Genomic DNA, 20,150 nt, shown 5'->3' with positions numbered 1-20,150 from the left:
TCATCTGAATTTATTTATCTTCACATCAGTGCCTCATTATTTGAATTTATTAAGTACCAGCAAGTTTTCATTAAAAATCAACTATATTGATGTAGTTCTTATTTTGAGCAGGTAGAGAGTTTGATCTCAAGTGAAAATTTTCTGAATCTTACTCAGGTGTAAAAAGTGTGTATTAAACTTGAACTCATTTGCTTCTCTGTAGAATTCCTTCCCCCAGGTTTCTTGAATCTGTCTTCCCTACACGTACTCTCCAATTCAGACTCCCTTTCTTTTTTCTCTTCTGGATCTAAGAGGTCTTTCTGCCACCCCTCCAACCATTTGCTGCTCTTAGGATAATCTTTCTAAAGTACAGTTCGATTCTCACTTCTTTCCAAACATTTCTTTCGACTCTCCTTTACATGGAGAATACGGTTGACGTTTATTAAATTGACAAATCACCCCATGGTCAGCTTTTGACTTAGCATACTATTTTCTCCACTCTTACACATATCCTGCACTATAATCAAATTTACTTGGACAAACCTGTGTTTTCTCACCTTGAAACTTTAGCACATGTGACTCATTCACATGGACATTTATTTAGAGCCCCATATCCCTGTCTCAATAGTTCAAATTTACTACAAAGTCTGTGTTATATTTTAATTTTTTGTTGGATCTCCCAGGTAAAAGTGATTTTTAGCTGCTCTGGATTTGCATAGTGCTTCAAAAATATCATTTTATCTTATTATATTTGTATTGTAAAGCACCTTTCCCAAACTTGGGTGCTAAAGTTTGGGTTGTTTATATTCCTCACACTGAGTATAGTGCCTTTCACCTAGTAGTTTCCGAAAATGAATGAGTAAAACATACAGGAGGCATTTTGCAAATACTTTATTACACGTGAGATGTTCATAACAATGAGGGGAGTAGAAACTGCTCTGGAAATATGTAAGAGAAAATGAACTACTAGATCTCTAGACTTCTATCTATACAATGGAACTCATAGTTAAAAAGAATGTATACTTTGAAAGAGTGTTCCAGGTAGAGGTAACAGAATGTTTAAAGATGCAGTGACAAAAGAAATGATGGCTTCTTTAAAAACTGAAAATAATCCAGTGTAGTTGGAACATGTCATGTGTAAGATGGAAGGTGTCAGAGGAGAGTCAGAATGTGGAAGGCCTTGTAAGCCACATTATAAAAAAAATTATTCTAAGGACAATAGGAAGTCAGTGGAGATTGTCAGAGGTATGTGATGAAATCAGATCAGTGTTTTTAAACAATTACTATGATTACACTGGGAAGAGTAGAATGGAGCCAGTGGGGGATAAGGAAACCAGAAAACAGGCTATTTCTGGAGGGTAGGTATCAGTCTCTGGCTTAGGCTAGGAAGCAATGGGAATGAGACTGGAGAGAAATTGAAGCCTACAGGAGATGCACTTGCAAGACTGAAATAATAGGTTACTTCAGGGGTGAAGGAGAGGCAAGGACCCCACCTGTCTTCTAGGCTTCTGCCATGAACCACCAAAAGGCAAGGAGGCCGTATGTTGAGAGAGGGAACCCTGGGTAGGAGCAAGATTAGGAGGCAGGGGAAGAGAAGCCAATTTTATACACTTTATACATCCAGTGGTATCTGGTAGGAAGTTGGATGTTCAGTCTGAGCTTAGGAGGGTAACCTGGCTAGTCATACAGATTTGGGAACCATATGCATGTAGGACATACATAAAGTTATGGATGTGGATGTGGTCTCCAACTGAGAGAGTAAAGAGGCAGAAAAAGGCCTCAAGGAGAGAATGCTGAGACTCTCCCAATTTCAAAAACTAGTTCAGGGGAAGAGTAGCTAATAAAAAAGATTAAAAAATGAACAAACAAAAAAGCCAATGGAAAACCAACCAACCAACCAACCAACCAACCAACCAATTAATCTCAGAGCTAAGTAATGTGAGGGAAACTAAGGGAGAGAGTTTTGAAGGAAAGGGAGTGGTCACAGGACCTAAAGCCCCTGAGAGTCAAGTAGTAGGAAGACAGAAAAAAATGTCTGTTGACCCTTAATGGCAAGGAGGTCATAACTGACTTTGGTAAAAAGTTTCAGTGGGACAGTGTGTAAAACTCAATGAAATGTGTTGGGCAGAAAGTGGATAAAAAGAACAGGAGAGAGTGATTATACCTAACTCTTTCATGAAGCTTTGTTATAAAAGGTGGTAGGGCCTACTGCTGAAGTAGGTTGTGGAGTTGAGAGGTTTGCTTTTAAGTTCATTTGCTTGTTGTTGTTGTTGTTATTGTCTTTTTTTTTTTTTTTTTTTTTTGCTGGTTTTAAAATGGGACAGAGGTGGGGGTGGTTGGAGAGATTTTGAGAGAAGAGAAAGAAAGGAGAAGATACATTCATGATAGAGGGGATAATCAAAATAAGAAATCCTGGGAAGGCAAAAGGAGAGAACCAGTGAAGAATGGAGGGCTAAGAGGAGGTAAATCTCTTCCTTTGAAACAAACAGAAGAAGTAAAGAACTGATGTGTGAGTAAGCTTGTAATATTTGACTAAAGAATATCTCATCTGATGAGTTTTACTTCATTTGTGGAGAAGTTAAGATTATCTGCTTTGTAGACAAGAGGATATAGGATTAAAGGGAGAAGAAAAAATAGGAAAATTCATTGAAGAAAATCAGAGTGAACTGAAGGGAAAAAACACAGTAAGACTGTGGGGGCAGAGCTGAGTACCCACTTGAAATTGGCAGCTTTTCATCCATAGTGGTGGCCATCTATTTCCATGTGATGTTTTCTAAGAGTGTTTGGCCACTCAAGAGAAGTAGTGTTTTAGGTCAGAGCCTGATTTCCATGTAGACAAGCAAGTTGAGGGAATTTTCAGTGAAATTGTTAGAAAAACCTTACAGAGCCATTGCGAGACCAGGTTTCCTTCTGTTGCAAAGAGATGGTTGTAGCTATGATAGCTATCATCTATCCCATAGCTAAATGGTGCTAAATTCCAAGTTTCAATCTTCAAAAATCCTGGACTTTAAGTAGGAATGCATGTTATCCAAAATAAAGTATTTCCAAATCATAACAAAGACTTTGCAATTGGAAAATAGGGACTTGCTGAAGCTCATTAATTTCTCTGTCACCGTCTTTTTCTTAGGCACGAGTCAAAAAGTGGTTTTGAACTTAAACTGAAAGTTAAACAAAACACAATTGAATTAGGCCTACAATAATTCAAGCCTTTCTGTGAGAAACAAGTTTAAACTTGTAACTTTTCTTTTTCTCTTTAAATATTCATAGAGAAACCGATTTGTTGAAAATCACCCTTTTTGAGTTAGAAGATACAGCCAGACTCATTGACTGAAAATATTTACGTAATTGTTTAAATTTAGATGCTTTAGAGATTACTTCAAGTTGCTTACCAAATAGTAAATTTAATGAGGTTTCCACTGAAAATGCGCCATCACAATGGATCATAACAGTATGATACATGAGCAATGACTTCGCATTTTACTAAAATATAGGTCCTTAAAATCAAAGTGTTACAGTTTAATGAACCCAAGATTTTCTAGATGCTTTACTGTTTCTTGAAAGCGATGAAATCTTGATGGAGGAGGACCTCAAAGATGATATAAATATAAATAGAAGTACCCTGGAGGCTTTGACAGTAAGACACTACTTTTTTAATAGTGCGTGATCATCACTCAAAGCCATTTTTATTGTATCTTACTGTTATTCACGGACATGATTACTACTTTTTGCAAACTCTTCAATCTAGCATTCAAAGACTTCCTACCAAGTTTCCTCCTTTAGGAAGCTTCTTTTTCTCTACTCTTCTTACCTGCTCCCTCATAACATCAAAACAATGTGCATTTCCCCTACACAGAACCTAATGTTTCTTGCCTCCACATCTTGGAATATACCATCCCTTTTGCTCCTGTTATTTATGCTAAGTCCATGCTTCCTTTCATAATTTGACATTTTTTCTAATAAACAAAAAACCCCCCAACTTTCATAATTAATTCCATGTGGCTCTTCAAATCTCTATTCACCTCGGCTTTCCTTTGTGGGCAATCAGGAGTAATAAGTTGTGTTGCTATTTTTATCTTTAAGATTTCCATCAATCCATTTAGATTCACTCTGTCTCTATATTGAGAATAATGCTAATGCTACTTTCCTAGTGGATTTGTTGTCATGATTAAACAATATAATGCATAGGAAGTATTTAGAACAGAGCTGGCACATGGTAGTCTTAATAAATATTATGCTAAAGCAAATACTTGTATTTTCTGTTTATAGTAAGTGGCTGAGACTTTTCTAAGCCTTTGCTTGTGCTCAGTTCACACAGAATAATGCTTCTTTCAGGAGTGACTTCAAGAAGTCACTTCTCTATTCTCTATAGACAACAAAGAATATTGAGAATTATGTTCATCTTAAAAACATCTTAAGTCACATGGATTTCTTCTCATTCTTGGGCTATTTGGACTTTCATTATCTTTTTAGATATTAGATGATGTCAAGTTGTTGGTGGTTGTTAACTGTAGTGCAAATACTAGTTAAGGATGTAACCAATCTGTGGCACTTATGATAGAGCTTGGCGTTCAGGGAGGGTTCAATAAATATTGTTTTGTCATATTTTTAAAAATAGGCTCCACCCAACATGGGGCTTCAACTCACTACCCTGAGATCAAGAGTTGCATCCTCTACTGGCTGAGCCAGCTGGCCTCCCTCTTTTCTTGTTGTTGTATTTTGAGTGTTCAGGGTTTCCCTATCCTTTCTGTTCTTCTGAATTCAATGATTAAATTGCATTAAAAAAAATCCAAAATGCCTTTTAAAATATTTCAGGATATTTTCATTAATTAAAAAATAAGTCAGTGATATCTTAGAAATTATTTTATCTATATCACTTAAAATTTGCACATCTGTGACACCCTAATTTTTGAGATGACCTTTTTAAATTGGGGAAGCTAACTGACCGCCAAGTATCTTACCAGATATTTTCATTAAATTTTTTTAGCACATCTGAAAATCTTCAAAATCAATTCAAGAAGTCCTCAAAGAGCAACTACCACAGGCTCAGTATTGTATTGTATATTAATTTGCAAATATGATCTGTAAAATATTAAAATCTAAAAATGAATTCTAAAAAGTTTTGCCAGCTTTCACGTTGGATTACTTTAAATCCGTTTTAAAAATGCAAAACTGGTTCTAAAGGAAAAGTCTTTAGTAAGAACCTTTACTTTCTAATTTTCCACAGATATTTTGCCCTTTAAGAAAGGCAGCTTCAACAAAAGCAAGGTCTTCCATCGTGTGCTTATTGAAACATAAAGTTTAAAAAAGTTTAAAAAACAAGCACTTGGGGCTACAAGAGGTCTTCAAAGATATTTTCATTGAATTCCTTTAATTTGGGAAATTCATAAATTCTTCCTCATTTCCAAGCATTAGCAATAATTTGCCTTTAAGATATAATTTTAAAAATACTTCAACAAATCATGAAATATTTTATTGTTTTTGGACACAAGACCGTTTCCAAAGACTTCTGTTTTGAGATACACTTCTTGCAAAAATAGACCTTCAGGTACCTCGATATTTCTGCCCTGCGTAACACTGTTTTGGAACGAGATTAATAGCGCCCATCTATAATATTTTGTCTACACATCCTCGCAGTCTCATAATTTTAAATTTTGGATTGTCATTTGCATCTCTCACGTGGCTCCACCTTTCACCAAGGTTTGAGTCAGCTGACTGGTGCCACGCCCGAATTTGGAGCGGGTCGTTTGAGACCGCGCGTTCCCGGGAGTTAGAGGGAAACCTGAAACTCAGACACAAACACGGGGGCGGGATTAACCGACAGGGCTCCGCACCGGTTCCCAACTGATTGGAAGGAACCAAGTGGGTGGAACCTCCGGGCCCGGCCCTCGCGCCTCGGTCGCTAGGGACGCTTTGGCCCGGGCATCACGATGGATCAGGACGAGGGGCTGACGGCCGTGGACAACATAGTCACTCAGTTCAACACCTATGAAGATTTCCTCGACTCGCAGATCACTACCGTGGACCTGTACTACCTGGAGGTAAGGGTCGCGGCGCCAGAGTGGAACGCCGCCCCTCCGCCCCTTCCCCGCCTTCCTCCCTCTCAGTCCTTCCAGAGTCCCCGCGTCGTGGGGTGGTCGCCCCCTGGCGGTGGACCCCGGCGCGGTCAGGCTCCGCAGTTTCCCGACGGCGGCGCCAGGGAAGCGCCGGAGCTAAATCGCTGAATCGCGGCTTCGGACCGTGCGGATCTCGCGCCCCTCGTGGCGGGCGGCGCGGAAACACGCGCGTGCGCAGTCACGCACGCACGCACGCACGCACGCACGCGGGGGAGTCTTCAGTGTCTGTGTGTCCTTCTCTCGTGCTCCTCCCTGCCCACTCTTTGCAAATCACTGCCTTGGAGGAGGAGGCTGGATTCGGAGGCCCGCGGAGACCCTTGCCCTGGGCTGTATGTAAATCAGGTCTGGCACGCCGTTTCTCTTTGCTTTGCCGGTTTGTATTAAAGCGGAGAAGACAGTACCGTTCCAGGGCACGTGGCGACACCAACCTGGTGTGTGTATCTGCTGTTATACTGGGCATCTGTGTCCATCAACTTCCACCCAACGCTAGTCGGCGCAGAAAACCCCTCGGTTACGGATACGCAGTACAGGTCGTTCGTTGTGCAGGCATATTCCTTAGACTTACCGAGTCGAGAATCACAGCTAATGTTGATAGTTAAAAAAAAAAAAAAGCCTGCTATATCGCAAAATGGGACGTAATGGGATTGGCTACTGGCTTCCACTCGGCAGCCGTCTTCCTCCCTGCTTCTTTAAAGGTGTGTGTTTGATGGGGGGGGATATAGGGTGGGGGCGGGGGAATAGGGGTCTCGCGTTCTCCGTGAGGCGAGCCGGGATGGGCAGGAAAATAATAGGCTACCGGTCCTGAGAGGCAGGAGGTGAGCGGTGGATCCCTATAGCCCTGGGTTGTTGCCAGACGGAGGCCGACCGAATGGGCACTGCCTGGAGATTCTACTGGCCTGGGGCCAAGACACAACCCCAAATTGCCCCCTCCTTATTTAGGCCAGACGGAACCAGGGCCACTGTGGGCGCCAAATCACAGCGGAGTCTTGGGAAGGCTTTGGAGCCTGCAGCTAGCTCCCCAAATTTCTTATCTGCAACAACATAATTCTGCAATTTAGTGGATTGAAATTTTTGGACTCCGGAGATCACGTTAAGCAGGATTTTACTTAAATGTTAATTGCAAGGTTTGAAAAGTTGTTGTTATTCAAAACACATTCATGTGCTAGGCATGAACATAGTTTTTAGGAAGTGGAAGCATGTAATTCTAGTCTTATATGTGCCACAAACAAGTTGTGTGACTTTGGACAAGTAATTTGATCTTTCTGGAATTATCTGTTAAAAAAAAACATCCCGGTGATATTTACAACATAGCTTCTGGCTTCAAAACAAGCTTTTTAATGTTTTACACAGTATGTTTAAAGTCATGAATGCGTTGCATCTAAAACACTAAAACGAAGACTGAAAATTAATGGTACTAAACAGTGTTTGCATCAACATTTTTGCGTGTTTAAATAAACAACAATGAAATAGAGATAATAAACATACCAATAGGATAAAATCATCTTTATACCACATGTGGAAAATTGCTAAGCTTAAGCCTAGTATCCTTAAGAAGGGTTTCAAAAATTTTTTTAGGGTTGGGTTCTTCATGTAAGAATTAAAAACGTTAATGTTAATTAGGAGTGAGAAATTAATCCTTTGTGTTTCATCAGTCAGAATTTTAAAGGTCTCTAAAATGGAAAATTATGTATTTGGGGAAATGATAAAGAAATTTACTTATAATTTGGCATGGTTTAGCATATTCTTATTGTACTTTCATAGAAAATAAGATAAAGATTTAATTGAATAATATTAAGGCAAGTATGTATATTTTGGATTGGGTAATGAAAATTTTTAAGTGTCATTTGCTCTGGGGCCTTATATTCTCTTTTTAAATTAATTTTTTTTTTTAAAGATTATATTTATTTGACAGAGAGAGAGACAGTGAGAGAAGGAACACAAGCAGGGGGAGTGGGAGAGGGAGAAGCAGGCTTCCCGCGGAGCAGAGAGCCGGATGTGGGACTTGATCCCAGGACCCTGGGATCATGACCTGAGCCAAAGGCAGACGCTCAACCATCTGAGCCACCCAGGCGCCCCTGGGGACTTATATTCTCAAATACTTCCTGTAGATGCAAGTTTATTGCTCACTTAGGTTGCACAGAGACAAGTGGATTCCTCCTAATTGGTTCAGTAGTAAGGCTAGTATAGAAGGCACGTGCCATGGATCATGGATCCCACTTTGTAAGATGATTCTTACTGTGTGTGTGTGTTTTTGTAATCAGTAATTGACTTTGATGTGACTGAAGCAAGTTTTTTTTTTTTTTAATTTTTTTATTCTTATGTTAATCCCCTTACATTACAACATTAGTTTTAGATGAAGTGTTCCATGATTCATTGTTTGTGCACAACACCCAGTGCTCCATGCAGAATGTGCCCTCCCAAATACCCACCACCAGGCTAACCCATCCTCCCACCCCCCTCCCCTCTAGAACCCTGTTTGTTTTTCAGAGTCCATCGTCTCTCATGATTCGTCTACCCCTCCGATTTCCCCCGCTTCATTCTTCCCCTCCCGCTACCTTCTTCTTCTTCTTCTTCTTTTTTTCTTAACATATATTGCATTATTTGTTTCAGAGGTACAGATCTGAGATTCAACAGTCTTGCACAATTCACAGCGCTGAAGCAAGTTTTGAATGGTAAATGAGAGATGGCATATTTTAGTCAGAAGAGCCTGGAGTCATAAGATTTGGGTTCTAATTCTGTATTGCATTTTAAACAGTTTGAAACTCCATTTCCTCATCTGCAAAGTGAAGGGGCTGTACTAGATAACATTAAGGTTATGTGTGTAAAATTTTATGAGTCATCTATACATCTGTCCATCCAGGCATCCATATATTCACCCAACTATCTAATAAATCTTCAGCGGGAGCCTACTGTAATAGATAGCACCTTAAATTGCTAGGAATTTAAGTAAGAATCAGTTCTAGTCACCTAACTTTATTTTTTATTTATTTTTTAAAAAACTCTTATTTATTTGAGAGAGAGAGAGAGCACAAGCAGTGGGAGGAGCAGACTCCCTGCTGAGCAGTGAGCCGAAGTCATGGCGTCACAGGGCTCCATCCCAGGACCCTGGGATTATGACCTGACCTAAAGGCAGTAGCTTAGCTGACTGAGCCACCCAGGCGCCCCATAGTCACCTAACTTTAGTATTGTGCTTACAGTTCAGTCTAAGTTTTATTTATTCAGCAAACATTTTGCAAGTATTTATTATCTTCCAGTTAATCTTCTGTTATATAGAATAGTATTCTATGGCTGTAAGTTTTCAATTAATTTTAGTAAAAGTACCAGTGCTTCACATACAAAGCGGCCATATTATCTTTGCTGGATGCATTCTCTATTCTTCTCCACCCGTATGTGTGTCCCTAGAAGCTGTCCTCTGCAGTCTTTAACCAGGCTCTTTTGGCTTTTGCTTTGTTTCAGCCAATAGGAGATCAGAGGGCAAGAAAAGGAGTTAGAGAATTTATTCCCTCTCATATTCCTACTGGTTGTGGTTTGGAAGTGGCTGCATCTTTTAGGTTTGGCCGGCTTCTCATTCCATCAACTACAGCAGTCTTTCCTGGTGCTGGCAGCACTCTCTCTTCTAGGAACTGTTTCCTCTCCTGTCTCCTTTTAGGCCTAATGGTGTTAATGACCTCCTACTGTTGCTAGTCTCTGATACTACATCATCCTATGTTGGTTTCCATTAATTTTGGGATATCTTTGTAAATTGTGCTTTTATTCTTTTTAAGCATCTCTTTTGCATTTGGCTGCTGTGACCCTGACCTCTATATTTTCATTCAACATCTCAGACCACTATAAGTATACAAGTAGTATATGTATATACTAACTGCAGTGTTTTTATATGATTAAGATTAGGAAGGAAGGGTGCTCACTTTGGCAGCACATATACTGAAAAAGGAGTAGGAAGGAAGGGACATGGGAGAAAAAAATGAAGACCTGCACCAGTCAACTATTTGATGAAATGGAGAAGGGTAAGATGGTTAAGGAGAATAAAAGAGGCTCTTCATCCTATGTCTACTGTGCTTTGCTCATTTTACTGGATGCTCCCTATAATTCATGAGAGGACATTTATAACAGTATCAGCAATTAGATTTATCTCTGCTAAACCAAATAACAATATTTATTCTAGGAGTTAGTGTTACCTTAAACTAATTAAATTAATCCCCTAAATTGATACAACAATACTTGAAAAATTTTAGCAAAATTTTTGCACTATGACTTTCCAGATTCTTTCTGGGTAACTCTTCCATGCTGAATAAACACAGTCCCTTCATTTCAGCTGTGGCCGTCTGTGGCCACTAGAGAACCAAAAGACCTATTGAATTGCTTTTCCCAGGTAAGGAATCAAGGGGTGTTTTTAGAATTGTTTTTAAATTTCCCTGACTAATGCATCCTAATTGTGGCTAAATTACTTGTGGAGATTAGCAGTGTGAAAGTTTTGTTTAGAGATTATCCTCCCATTATTTAGAAACTAGAAATAAATCACACAAATTAAACCTCTGGACATGATCTTAAAATTATTTGGCAGACACTGATTAAGTGAGATTCCAGGAAAAATCCAGTAGCACAATTTACCATGATTATACAATAAGCTGGCTAATAAACCAGTATTTATTGCATTTTTCCTGTATTTTTCTACTATATATTGGATCAGGTACAGAGTAGATGATGTTTCCTATGAAATAATCTTACTTCATATATTTCAGAATCAGCTGTACTCTTTTGTTGATTAAATAGGAAAAAAAATTGGCATAAATTAGCCACTCTCTGCTTAAGAGGAGTCCTACATTTTTCCTTCAGTAGGTTCACAGAAGTGTTTATCTCTAAGTAAACATATCTAATTCTTCAAGGACATGAATTCTGATGATCGGGGTGAAACTGAATCTGGAATGCCATATCCACAGAACTTCTGAAACCATCATAATGACAAATTTTAAATGCTGTGAGTCTAGTATCATCCTCAGTGTCTCAAACAATCCCCCCCCCCCAAATCTATATTCTTTGTATTTAAAGTATGTTCCTTTCATCTGGTACTATATTGACTTCAAAAGCTACTGCTGGAGGGCATGAGTGGAGGCAGGGAAGGTGTCTGAGTGTGGAGAATGAGAGAAGACGGGGGGCTTATGGCAAAATGCTGGAGAACAGCCATTACTTAAGGTGTGGGCATGGAGGTGGTGCTCACAAGGATAATGATAAGGGGGTTCAAAAAAATAGGAGGAAATAAGGAGAATGGGATGATTCAGAAGCCAAGAGCAGTTGGATACCAAAACCAAAAACCCTTGAACAACATTTACACAAAGCTAGGTGAGAGTTCTTTCTATGACCCCTAACGTTAAAGCAGATGGGGAGAAATCATCCATAGCCATAACATCTAAAAGGTATTGGCATCCATGTGGTAGAAAAGTAGAGAGTACAATGGGGCATCTAAAGGACCCCTAAACAAGAAAGAGCAAAATAGTCAACAGCTATTCACTGGTAGTGGAATGGTCCACTTTGAGAACAGCAGCTAAAAGTGGGAGGGGTTTTGGCCGCTCAGTAGCAGGTGAGTATGTAGGTTCCCAGGGAAAGTCTGAAGGAGCTACAGCAATGTAGCCGGTGTGAACTCTTGAAACTACCTTCCATAGCTGACTTTTGAGCAGTGCTCCACACTGTGGAGATGCTGTTAGGAGTGGAATCAACATTGAGCCAGATGGGGACAGTAGAGACAAAATTTGAAAGAGAAAGATAAGATAAAAGCAGGAGGGTAAAAGAAAAAAACCCAGAATGCAAGTGCCAATTGAACACTGTATGGAAACAAAAGAACAGGGAAGTTCTATAAGCCAGTTTCTTCTAAAAGTTCAGGAGGACCAAAAATGAGCTATAGAAAAGCATTGAGGTCAAAGCCCATTCAAATTTATAAGAGAAAAGAGGGTAAGGAGCAGAATAGCATTCCTATCCTCCCTAACAAAACTGTGACCTTCTTTTTGAGTACAAACTAAAAGACATTAAGAAAATGACATACACATGAAAGAGTTCAGAGATGATGTGACAGAATTCAGGAAATAATTAAGAAAAAAAGGAAATCTTTAGAAATGAAAACTACCTAGAAGGAACACAAGAATGTATAAACAGAGTAGATGATATCCTAAAGGAATAGATGGTTAAAAGGAGGAAAATTTGGGGGGATGAGGGGTGCATTAGCCCAGTGATGGGTATTAAGGAGGGCATGTATTGCATGGAGCACTGGGTGTTACACGCAAACAATGAATCATGGAACACTACATCAAAAACTAATGATGTGGGGCACCTGGGTGGCTCAGTTTTTAAGCGTCTGCCTTCAGCTCAGGTCATGATCCCAGTTCCTGGGATCGAGCCCCACATCGGGCTCCCTGCTCCGCGGGAAGCCTGCTTTTTCCTCTCCCACTCCCTCTGCTTGTGTTCCCTCTCTCGCTGTGTCTCTCTCTCTCTGTCAAATAAATAAAATCTTTAAAAAAATAAATAACTAATGATATGTATGGTGATTAACATAGTGTAATAAAATAAAATTATTAAAAAAGGAAAATTTTAAGTAAAAAAAGAATAAGAGATAAAGGATTCAAGCAAAATTGACGATTATTGAAGGTAGAAAGAATGTGCAGCATATAGATAATAAGAGTCCCTGAAGAAGTAAATGAGAGCAAGGGAACAGAAGAAATCCTAGAAACTATAATTCAGAACTCTCTTGAAATAAACAACAAAAAAGATTCAAAATGACATATTGGAAGAATACACTCTGTACCTAAGAATTTAAACCAGGTATGACCAAGATGTATCTAGTAAAATTATATGAACTTTATTTTTTTAAGATTTTATTTAATTATCAGAGAGAGCGCACACGCGCGAGGATGCACACATGAGCGTGCCAGAGCACGAGCAGGGGGAGGGGCCTGCAGAGCAGGGGACCCAACACCGCCACAGGACTCCTTCTCAGGACCCTGGGATCATGACCTGAGCCGAAGGCAGACACTTAGCTTGACTGAGCCACCCAGGCATTCCAAAAAAGTATACGAACCTTAAAGAAAAAGACAAAAAGTCATTTGTACTTCAAGACATAAACAACAGATGACTTACAGGTTAAACAAATGAAATTATCATCAGACTTTTTAATATGTTTTATGCTGGAACAAATTGGAATCACTTTTTTAAGATGCTCAAGGGAAGAAAATGGTGAACCAAGGATTTTATATCCAGTAAATCCGACTTTCAGATGTAAAGGGCACAAATTGTTATCAATATGCAATAACCCAGTTTTATGATGGGTCCTTCCTAATTAATGTGTTACAGAAAGAACAGTAGGAAAAAAATAAGATGATATCATCGTAGGGATTGGTAACACTGAGCATCCACAGCTGCTAATGTCACATGGAGAAAACCCCACATCGGTGCATGAAAGAACAAAACACCACTAACAGCTTGCTAGAGACCTCAAACCTAAATCTGATCAAGTCTCTGTATGCAGCTGCTAATTTGCAGGACAGAGAGAAGACAGAGGAACACATTGAACTGCACCATGGATATGCAATCAGCAAAACCAGATGGTAGGAAATGATAGATCAAACCACACACATTCTTCATTACAAAGGAAGGGGATGGAGCAGGTAGGTGTAAATTCAGAGAAATCTAGAAGACACATCAAATTTTAAAAAGTAGGCAAGACTAAACTGGTAACTAGGGATGCACACTTGGCTGATAAACCTATAAAGAAATGGCAAGAAGTGATTACTGTAAAAGTCAGGAGAGTGGCTACTTTTAGGGGAAAAAAAGAGTAGTAGGAAGGGGGTACATGAAGGAGCTCCTGAAATGCTAGCAGTTTTATTTCTTGAATGGTGGTTACAAGGGTGTATGTTACAATAACATTAAAGTCTGTTTGTCACATCTCTTTTGTATAGGTTTCTGTATCTGTGTTTTATTTTACAATAAAAAAAAAAGTTTTAAAAAGCTACCGATTGACCAAACAACTATAAGAGAAATCTTTAAAATTGAATGAATGGTATATTAATCAAAGTGGTAGTTTTGTTGAAAAACGTCAGCAACATTTATCAGTAAATAATCAGCTAATTATCTGTTCTGAGTATTCACCTTTCTAGGTTTTTACATTAACAGTGATGGTTGAGCAGTATTTAATTGCTAAAAGATGCACAGGACCCACGATGACAATGCTTACAAATCTAGAGTTTATTACAGTAAAGGGACACAATATTAGCAACAGCATTAAAGTAAGGCAGTGCATCATAGCCAAGCAAGCAAGGGGTCAGGAGAGGCTGAGTGCTTGTCCGTGCTATAAGCAGAGGAGAATTATATGTCCTTAAGAAAGGGAATTATATCCCAGAAACTCCTGCCATACTACTGGGTTCTGGTAAAAATAGAGCAGCTGGTCATGGAATCAGCAAGGGGCCATGCACTTGGAACTGCCCATAATGAGCTGAGTTCTTTCAGACCACCGAGTCCTACGGTCAGGCAGGCCCAGCAACAATGATTAGATGGAAGTGTAGTACATCTGGGATAGAGCAGGAGTGGGAACAAAGTAGGTGTGACAGCTGAGTAAGCAGGAGTCTAGATCCCAGGTTTTCACGGCTATTAGATATGCACCTTTCCCTCAGCTTCCATGTATGGCTATGTGGAGGGAAAAGTCCGAGCTCGTTGTATAATTGAGCCATTTGGTATGTGGGTGCAAACTGAAAATGGACAGTAGCTGCACTGTCGCTGCATCTCGGTGAGGTCTTTAAAGATTGTGGGAAGGCAGAATCCTTTCAGAGGTCATCCACTTTCTGTGAACACAGAAGTGGTTCACAGACTATATAAGGACAGATAGGCAGTGGTAAAGGCCAGAAGCAAATGTGGTTGCTCATGTGGAAGTGGTCACGATGTGCCTAGCGCAGAAGAGGCATGCACAGCCAGGTAGGCAGAGGGACGTGGCCAGTTGCTGCCAGCCTGCCTCTTTCATTTACCACCTCAGTGCCGGCATGAGGAGCCCATGGAAGAGGCGACTATGGTAGCAGAGGTGGGGCTATGCAGGAACCTCACAGCATGTGCTCCCACTTACCAAGGCTGATCTAGCTACTGAGACCTCTGAATGTCCAACCTGTCAGCAATCCAGGCCAGTCCTCTGCTAGAGCACCATTTCTCAAGGTAACAAACCAGCCACTTGGTGGAAGATGGAGCATGGTGGACCCTTTCCAATTTGAAAGGGCCAGCAATTCAGTCTGATAGGAATGGACATATGTGGTATAGTCACGTGCTGGCTATACTGTCTAAGTCCGTATGGAATATTTTCTTCTTTTTTCCTTTCAGTTGTACTGAGACATAATTGACAGAGAGCAACACATAAGTTTAAGAGGTACAAAGTAATGACTTACTGACACATATTGCAAAATGATTATCACAGCAAGTTAACATCCATCATCTTGTATAGATGCAAGAAAAGTTTTTTTCCTTGTGATAAAACTTCTAGCATTTACTTTCTTAGAAATGTTTAAGTATGCCCTACAGCAGTATTTATTTTAGTTAAAATGTTGTACAGTACATCTCCAGTACTTATTTATCTTACAACTAGAAGTGTGTACCTTTTGACTGCTTTCATTCAATTCCCCCTCATCTCTCCTCTGGTAACAGTATATCTGATCTCCTTATGAATTGTTTTGTTTTTAGATTCCACGTATAGGTGATATCATGAAGTATTTGTCCTCTGACTTATTTCACTTAGCATAATGCCTTCAAGGTCCATGCATGTTGTCTCAAATAGCAGGATTTCCTTCTTTTTTATGGCTGAATAGTATTCTAACACATATATATTTTCTTTATCCACTTACCTTTATCCATTTACCTGTTGATGGACACTTAGGTTGTTTCCATGTCTTGGCTATTGTAAACCGGGGGGGGGGGGGGGGGGGGGGGGGGGGGGCGGGGGGCCGGGGAGGCAGGTGCCCAGGCAGTTAGTCATCTGCCTTCATGACCCTGAACAGACTTGTTGGCATCCATGGCCACTGTTTTCTAATGTAGTCAGGCCTTATCTTCTGGGAAAGTTTGGTCCTTCACTCCTCAAGGCCAGTGGTCTGAAAATCTCAAGGAATGTGTTAGTTCTGCTACATATCAAGGGACTTAGGTTAGCAAGCAGAGGTACATAAGCTTGAAGCAAGTTAACCCTTATGACCGGTTGGAGTGCTGTTACAGCACTGAATGGGGAAACACTCCCATCAGGTGACTCAGTCAGAGTCCCACTGAATGTAAGTTACAAGTCTTCCCTGGAATCTTTAGGCTCCTTGTCTAGGAATCGGGAGGCAAGAAGACAGCCACTATCTTAGCAAGAATAATTGACCCTGACTGTCAGGAAAGTTGGGGCTGTTATACAATCAATAACGAAGGAATGTGTTTGAGATTCTGGTGATTCTTGATTCTTGAGATTCAAGTTGCTGCATTGAATCTGTTATTTACTAAGGTTGGTTCTTTAGAAGTTTGTTTTCCTTATTATGGTTTCATGAACAACAGTGAAATGAGCATCTTTGGTACATGTTCTTTTTGTGCAGTTGTAGATATATCAAAAAGTGGAGGGCCTCCTGGGTGGCTCAGTTGGTTAAGCGTCTGCCTTCAGCTTAAGTCATGATCCCAGGGTCCTGGGCTTGAGCCCCGCATCGGGCTCCCTGCTTAGCAGGGACCCTGCTTCTCCCTCTTCCTCCGCCCCTCCCCCTCTTGTGTGCTCTCTTTCTCTCAAATAAATAAAATCTTTAAAAAATATATATCAAAAAATAGAATTGATGGCTCATAATGGACATGGTCGAAGTGCCCTCCAGAGTAGCCATATACTCTCCCACCAGCAGTGTTTGAGACACCTTTTTCCTCAGACTATCACCAGTACTTCATATTGTCAACCCTGTCATTTTTTGCCAGTATCATATGTGAAAAAAAAGCTCATGGTTTTAATTTTAACTTCCCTGATTTTTAGTGTGGTTGATCATCTTTTTATATGTTTCCTGACCATTTGCATGGCTTCTGTGAATTGCCTGTTGATATATCCCTTGTTTGTTTCACAACTTGTTCTTTCAGACCTTCTCTACTCTCTTTAGACTTCTGACTCTTAATAGATGACCTTCACCCCTCAAAGTCAACAAAGAAAAGGCAATCGAGCTGGAATCCTCTTCAGTTTTCTACCATGAAACTTATAAAACTACCTTAATTTCTTTGCACGCGCTCTTCCTTCCCTCCTGTTAATAGTGTCTACCACATGTAATGCTTATCTGTTTGCTTCCTGAATATGTCCTCGTTTTGAACACTCATTATTATTATAATGTTTTTGAGAATGTTCCCAAAGCTGAGTCCCACCTTCCTAAGGTAGAGACAGAAACCCACCTTCTCAGTTTCCCTTGCTTCTGGTGTTATCTTTGCAGGTACATAGGCACTGCCAATCACACACACTTGCATGAGACCACTCTTTAGAAAAGAGTAACAGGAAGAAGAAAGCACCATGTGGAATCCATTTTGTATTGAATGAGGTGTGGAAGATTTTGGCTTTCAGTTGATGCAGTGGAGAAGTTCTGGGGTCTAATGTCCTCGGTCAAATGGTGAGTTACCGTATTTGTTTTCCGTGGTGGCAGCAGAGGAATATTTGCTGAAACAGTTCCTGTGGCTGTGAGTGTTGTTCCTGGCTCTGTAGGCTTAACTCAACTTTCCCTGGGATTTGGGGGCATCGTATTGTAATAATTTCTTCTTGTATTTGGACTGATGACAGTAAGTTCTGCTGTTTGCAGCTAATACCCTTGACTGATGATATTTACCTGCATTCTGTACCCTTCCCTTTTATGCTTTTAGGGAACTGTCTGTACTGATTAGTTCCTCTCACCTTTAATTCCAGAGTCCCTTTCTGTGCCCATTGAGTTCTCTCTATCTTGCCCTACCATATCTTTCTTTTCTTCCTTTTTATAGTTATTATTCTGGAATGAATTATAAAATAATCACTGTCTTCATTTCCTCGTCTTCCACTTTTTAACCCACTGCAAGCTGGTTCCCATCTTCATCATTTAATAGAAATTGTTTTTTCTATGGTCTCAAATGAGGGATGTGTCAGTAAATTCAACAGACACTTTGTATTTAATCATTCAAATCTTCCACTGGGAGGATGGCTTGTATTGGTGTACAAATAGAGGCAAGAGGGCTTTTTGTGAAGCTTTTTTAGTGTATCAAAAAAGAGAAGAGTGTGACTAGAACTAAAGTGGACACAGCAGACTTGTAGAGTACTGGATATAATCAATCAAACCTCTCTCCCTCCTTTCCTTCCTCTCTTCCTATTTTTCCATTATCTGTCTACCTATTTTCTATGTCGATATGAAAGAGAATAAATCAATAAAAGCACTAGGAAACAAGAAATGATGCCTCTCTAGGGAACCAGAAATTGTGCATATTTTTGGTAAATTAGAAAGCAGATAGTATCAGATTGACAAGATAGAGAAAACATAGGCCAAAATGAATAAAACAGATTTAGAGAAATGTCAGAGCCAATAATAATACAAAGGGCAGGAGAGAACCTGTAATTGATTAAAGAAGTTAATTCTACATAGCTAAGCCAGAGGTACACCCTATATAAAGCATATACACTGGCAGTATTTAACCCAAGAATGAACGAGAGAACTGTTCTCTAAGGAAAGTGAAGTACATGCCTAACAAGGAGACCTGGAGGGAGTAAAGGGGCCTGAGAAATAAGAACTAAGCACAAAGTAATGAAATAATGTTAGAAGTTCTGAAGAGGAGAATAAATCTGTAAAAAGTTATACTTTTTATGCCAAGCCCTTCTTATTTTGGCAGTTAGGTTGGAGAGAGTGGGATATATCCCAACTCTCCTTCCTTCTTCATGCCCACATATCCTCAAGTGGAGTCTGTATGTTGCCATATTCTGTTCTTTTATACACAACTTCCACAGTTCACCTATTCAGAGGACAGTCCAGTTAGGGAACTAGACTTGTACAATTGTGGAGGGAATCCATGCTAATGTCTGTATCAATCAATCCAGTTCTCTGTTCATATGTATCTACAGATGTTTGAGGAAACATAATTGCATAAAAGATATAGCCCAGGGTGAATAAGGAGCATAACTGATGTTAGACAACACAAAATATTTAAAACCCAGGGAGAACTTTAAATAAATTCCAATTTTCTATTTCAGAGATGTTTTATTTTTATTTTTTATTTTTTTTTAAGATTTTATTTATTTATTTGAGAGAGAGAGAATGAGAGACAGAGAGCATGAGAGGGAAGAGGGTCAGAGGGAGAAGCAGACCCCCTGCCGAGCAGGGAGCCCGATATGGGACTCGATCCCAGGACTCCAGGATCATGACCTGAGCCGAAGGCAGTCGCTTAACCAACTGAGCCACCCAGGCGCCCTCAGAGATATTTCAGTATCAGTAAAATCTATAAACAAAATAATAGATTGGTATGAAAAGGGAGCAATCAGAGAGCAAGAAAGAATTCTTAGGAATTAAAAATATAATTGATAACATTTTTAAAAGGGCTAACTAATAGAATGGACACTTTTTAAAGGACAAATTAATCATCTGGAAGTTAAAGGTGATATAATTACCCAGAATATAGTGGAAAAAGATGAGGAAAATAAATAATTATATAAAAGAAAATTCAATGAAAGAAGAATTCCAGGAGGCTCGATATCTATCTAATAAACTTACCAGAGAGAAATTATATAGAAAATGAGGGGGATAAAATAATATTGAATAATAAATTTTTCTCTGTGTTGGAGATAAGCACAAAATTGTAGTGTCCATTAGCTACGTAGTTGGACAAATGAAAAAAATTCGTACCTAGGTATATAGTGGTAGAATTTTGGAATTCTGAGAATAAAAGGATATTTCAAAAATAACTCAGATTGGATTGGGTAACATCAAAATTAAAAACTTTTGTGCACCGAAGTATATTATCAATAGAATGAAAAAGCAGCCCATAGAATGGGAGGAAACATTTGCAGATTATATATCTAATAAGGGCTTAATATCTAGAGTATGTAAA

General features: G+C 39.5%; 1 protein-coding gene across 1 annotated transcript in view; it reads left to right on the top strand.

Moving 5' to 3' along the window:
- The first annotated feature begins 6,684 nt into the window (after nucleotides 1–6,684).
- The window catches only part of CFAP299 (cilia and flagella associated protein 299), a 565,449-nt gene continuing 551,983 nt past the window's right edge, over nucleotides 6,685–20,150 (top strand). Inside the window, exon 1 of the mRNA XM_035004699.1 lies at nucleotides 6,685–6,787. Coding sequence (XP_034860590.1) covers nucleotides 6,731–6,787 — 57 coding nt within the window. The 5' untranslated portion in view covers nucleotides 6,685–6,730. The remainder of the gene's footprint in view (nucleotides 6,788–20,150) is intronic.

This window comes from Mirounga leonina, unplaced genomic scaffold (assembly GCF_011800145.1).
Source record: "Mirounga leonina isolate KUSES-001 unplaced genomic scaffold, KU_Mleo_1.0 Mir_129, whole genome shotgun sequence".
Taxonomy (NCBI): Eukaryota; Metazoa; Chordata; class Mammalia; order Carnivora; family Phocidae; genus Mirounga; species Mirounga leonina.
The sequence above is the reverse complement of the archived record's forward strand: the minus strand, read 5'-3'. Positions and strand labels throughout refer to the sequence as shown.